Source organism: Argentina silus (assembly GCF_951799395.1).
Source record: "Argentina silus genome assembly, chromosome: 7".
Classification (NCBI taxonomy): domain Eukaryota; kingdom Metazoa; phylum Chordata; class Actinopteri; order Argentiniformes; family Argentinidae; genus Argentina; species Argentina silus.
In genome coordinates this window covers 10,404,831-10,408,165 of record NC_139661.1, presented here as the reverse complement: position 1 = coordinate 10,408,165, position 3,335 = coordinate 10,404,831, and the positions used below count along the sequence as shown (strand labels likewise).

The 3,335-nt window shown below is 40.9% G+C and overlaps 1 protein-coding gene across 2 annotated transcripts; it reads left to right on the top strand.

The window, feature by feature from the left end:
• The first annotated feature begins 173 nt into the window (after window positions 1-173).
• On the top strand, window positions 174-2,904 carry nfu1 (NFU1 iron-sulfur cluster scaffold homolog). 2 transcript variants are annotated; one of them, XM_083674267.1, is made up of 9 exons: window positions 174-244; window positions 843-943; window positions 1,048-1,183; window positions 1,515-1,581; window positions 1,728-1,845; window positions 1,930-1,993; window positions 2,119-2,293; window positions 2,425-2,462; window positions 2,617-2,904. In XM_083674267.1, the coding sequence occupies exons 1-8, from the start codon at window positions 186-188 to the stop codon at window positions 2,452-2,454; spliced, it is 750 nt and encodes a 249-aa protein (XP_083530393.1). In that variant the 5' UTR covers window positions 174-185; the 3' UTR covers window positions 2,455-2,462; window positions 2,617-2,904. The 2 variants fall into 2 exon arrangements, with proteins under 2 accessions (XP_083530393.1, XP_083530392.1); XM_083674266.1 differs by having other exon boundaries at window positions 2,425-2,904.
• Window positions 2,905-3,335: the final 431 nt, after the last annotated feature.

Below are 3,335 nucleotides of genomic sequence, written 5' to 3'. Positions count from 1 at the left end.
TATTATTTCTTGTATTTTGTGTCGCACTTTTTTTTCCAGGGACCACTGATCTATAGTTTTTAGATCATTGTGGGGGGGAAATAATTATGACAACTGAGTTCCCACACCATACTGTAGTTACAGGGAAATAATACACCGACGGTTTCCGCTTGTCTACGGAAACAGAATTAAAACCATCAACAAATATGGCGACTTACAGGCAGTTCGGGAGGTTGTTGGGTGTCACTTCAAGACTTTCTACTCCGTAAGTTGTACATTCTGTAAACAACAGCTATTTGTCTAGATCTAGGAAACTGTATTTTCCATCTTTTTCACCCTCCTTTTTCGTGGCTAATGTTACGTTAGCTAGCTAGCTATCATAATGCCAAACTAAAGCCATGTCTTAAGACGAGACGGAGGTCTGACGTGACGCAGATGGCTAGCTCTAGCTGCAGCCACAATGACTTAAGTGGAAAGTGAATTGGATTTATTTGTCTTAATGACTCCTTCTATACCCCAAAATTATGTTACATGTGACCTTTATCAGATTATGTAACATATGTTGGTCTCTTGTTCCTCTTTCTAGATACTACCCTAACAACTGATGTAGGATCAGTCTATCGCTACTATCGGATATTGTTAGGCTACAATCATTCTTACCCAACTAAGTTCGAGAAGGAAAATCTGACGGGCTGACCATAGGCAAATCGCATACTGATTTGTGTAATGAGAGCAATGAATTCCCTTTTGCCTCTGGATGAAACACACAGCCTACATAGGTCTACAACCCCACATAGCCTTAATTCAATGAGGCCAGTGCTGATGTTTTTAAAATGTCGCTATTTTCTCCCAACATCCTTTAGCCTTGCTGTTCGTGGGTATCAGAGCGCTGGATTGCATTGGACTCCTCACAACATATTTGTCACAAGGAGATGGCCACAGCCACCATTTTCAGCTGTTTCTGGTAGGCATGAAAACTGTCTACACTGCCTAGAAATGGCCTCATGATGCAGAAGCTGTGAAACAAATATTCATCATCTTGACAGTATTTTGTCCCTCACTTTCCAGCAAGGACCATGTTCATTCAGACTCAGGACACACCTAACCCAAACAGCTTGAAGTTTCTGCCAGGTTGCATGGTTCTTGAAGCAGGAACAATGGATTTTGCTGCCCCCAGAGATGCCTACAGCTCCCCCCTAGCAAGGTGAATGAACACGCATAGAGACAGTGGCCTCCACACACGTACCACAATGCAATGTGAAAATGTTGTCATTTAATCATATTCATATAATTTTTTAAAAGTTATGATGTGCATGGGCAACATTTGCTCCTGCACGGCACAGTTGACAAGAAAATGATGCATTGCCAAAATGTATACATTGCACTGTGCGTGTATGAAGGCCGGCATCTTTCTGCACATTCACAAATGCAAATAACATAGTTGCAGTCTGATTTTTGTCTTATCAAAGTACTTAGGCAGTTGTTAGACACCTGCAACACTGTCCTTGTACTAAGTCTTTCTCTATTTTCTTTAGGCAGCTATTTCGAATTGATGGAGTTAAGAGTGTCTTTTTGGGCCCTGACTTCATTACCATAACCAAGGTAACACTACAATACATTTTAACATTTACACATTTAACACATTTGAATTTATGCACTGTAAATGTAGATATAGGCTAGGCCTATCCAAATGTGACTGAACCATGGGTGGAGGGGATCAGGATGACTGCCTCTGTCTCTCTGTGCAGACAGACGTAGATCTGGAGTGGAAGGTAATCAAACCTGATGTCTTTGCTGCCATCATGGACTTCTTCACCTCTGGAATTCCTGTTGTCAATGAGGAGGACACCCCTCGCGCAGATACAGGCATGGATGGAACCAATTTACCAAGACAAATACAATATTTGAGTTAAGATCAAAAGAAAAAAAAATATATTCTTGCTTTTGCAGCACCCTCAGAGGATGACGATGAGGTGATCTTGATGATCAAGGAGCTTCTGGACACTCGAATCAGGTACTATTTAAGCAGGGTTGTGTGCGCACAGTCTTTTTGTGGCCACCTATTCACAGTATGTTTTCAAAAGTCTTTCCATGTCCCTTGACTTATTGAGGATGTTGAACTCTTGTGGCTTCCTTCAGGCCCACAGTGCAGGAGGATGGGGGAGATGTCCTTTATTGTGGCTTTGAGGATGGAATTGTGAAGCTGAAGCTACAGGGTTCTTGCACCAGTTGCCCCAGCTCCATAATCACCTTGAAGAGTGGGATCCAGAATATGTTGCAGTTCTATGTCCCTGAGGTGGAAGGGGTTGAGCAGGTATGTACCTCTAACAAGAGGACTTTGAGATGAGCTATGATTGGGCAGTTTGAATAATAGTGGTGTTAGCGCTCAGATTCTGTTTGTTTTTCACAAAATAGTTACTGTACATTTCTTATGTGCTTTCACAGGTGAAGGAAGAGGGAGTTGCTCAAGGCTGAGTTTAATGGTAACCCAGACCCTATGGACATTCATTCCTCTCACCCTCACACTACACAGCAGCCCCTTAGCTGAATTAAATGAGCATCTAGGCTTCTCTACAGTACAGGTGGCAAAAGAAGAACTAATTTTATTAGAGGATTTATCATTGTCTTTTATCGCAGATGTCAGCAGATTGTGAGCTGTCACCCTGGCAATTGGGCTCAGTGGGGTAGGAGAAGACCTCCATGTCTTCAGTAGTGTTGTCCTGTTCTAAACCTTGGAAGGCTGCCATACGGAAAGACTCAAACTTGACCTTTTGGGCTGACAATGTATTTATTGCCTCCGATTATAACGCTATGCATCAAACTTAGTTATTATTGGTTAAAACATGTACACATCCATATACAACACAAATATGCATTGTGTAATGTAAATAAAGTGTATTGAATAAAAAGTGTATTTGTTTTCTACGTCAGTCTCATAATATTGTTTTATCTCTGACTAGTATGTGAAATTATATCAGACATAAGTTTAGAACAAGTTGTGGAATTGGGCATGTACCTATTTTTTTTATGTATGTTGTCTGCATTCGAGTGTCCTCAATAATAAGCGAATTTTGTGATGGCATAAGCACTTTTTTGCGCGCCAGCTGTCTAGTGGTGAAGAAGATATGAATCAGACTAAATCTGACAACCATAGTACACGATGTATGATGATGATGCACAGATACTCCGAATGTGCTGCACTGCTTTAGGTGATCAATGTATTTGCCCAGATGTTCCTTTATCTGTTTCCCTCACCAGTATGTTACACTAAAAGATGTAATTTTGTTTTATTGACGAGCAATAAAAAAAACAGCAAATACTACGACTTTGTTATGATTTTTCATCCACCACGCTCT

Coding starts and splice junctions, on each gene's coding strand:
- nfu1 (XM_083674267.1), top strand. CDS start 186: ATGGCGACTTACAGGCAGTTCGGGAGGTTGTTGGGTGTCACTTCAAGA. Junction 944..1,047: donor ACCATTTTCAGCTGTTTCTG/GTAGGCATGAAA, acceptor CTCACTTTCCAG/CAAGGACCATGTTCATTCAG. Junction 1,582..1,727: donor ACTTCATTACCATAACCAAG/GTAACACTACAA, acceptor CTCTCTGTGCAG/ACAGACGTAGATCTGGAGTG.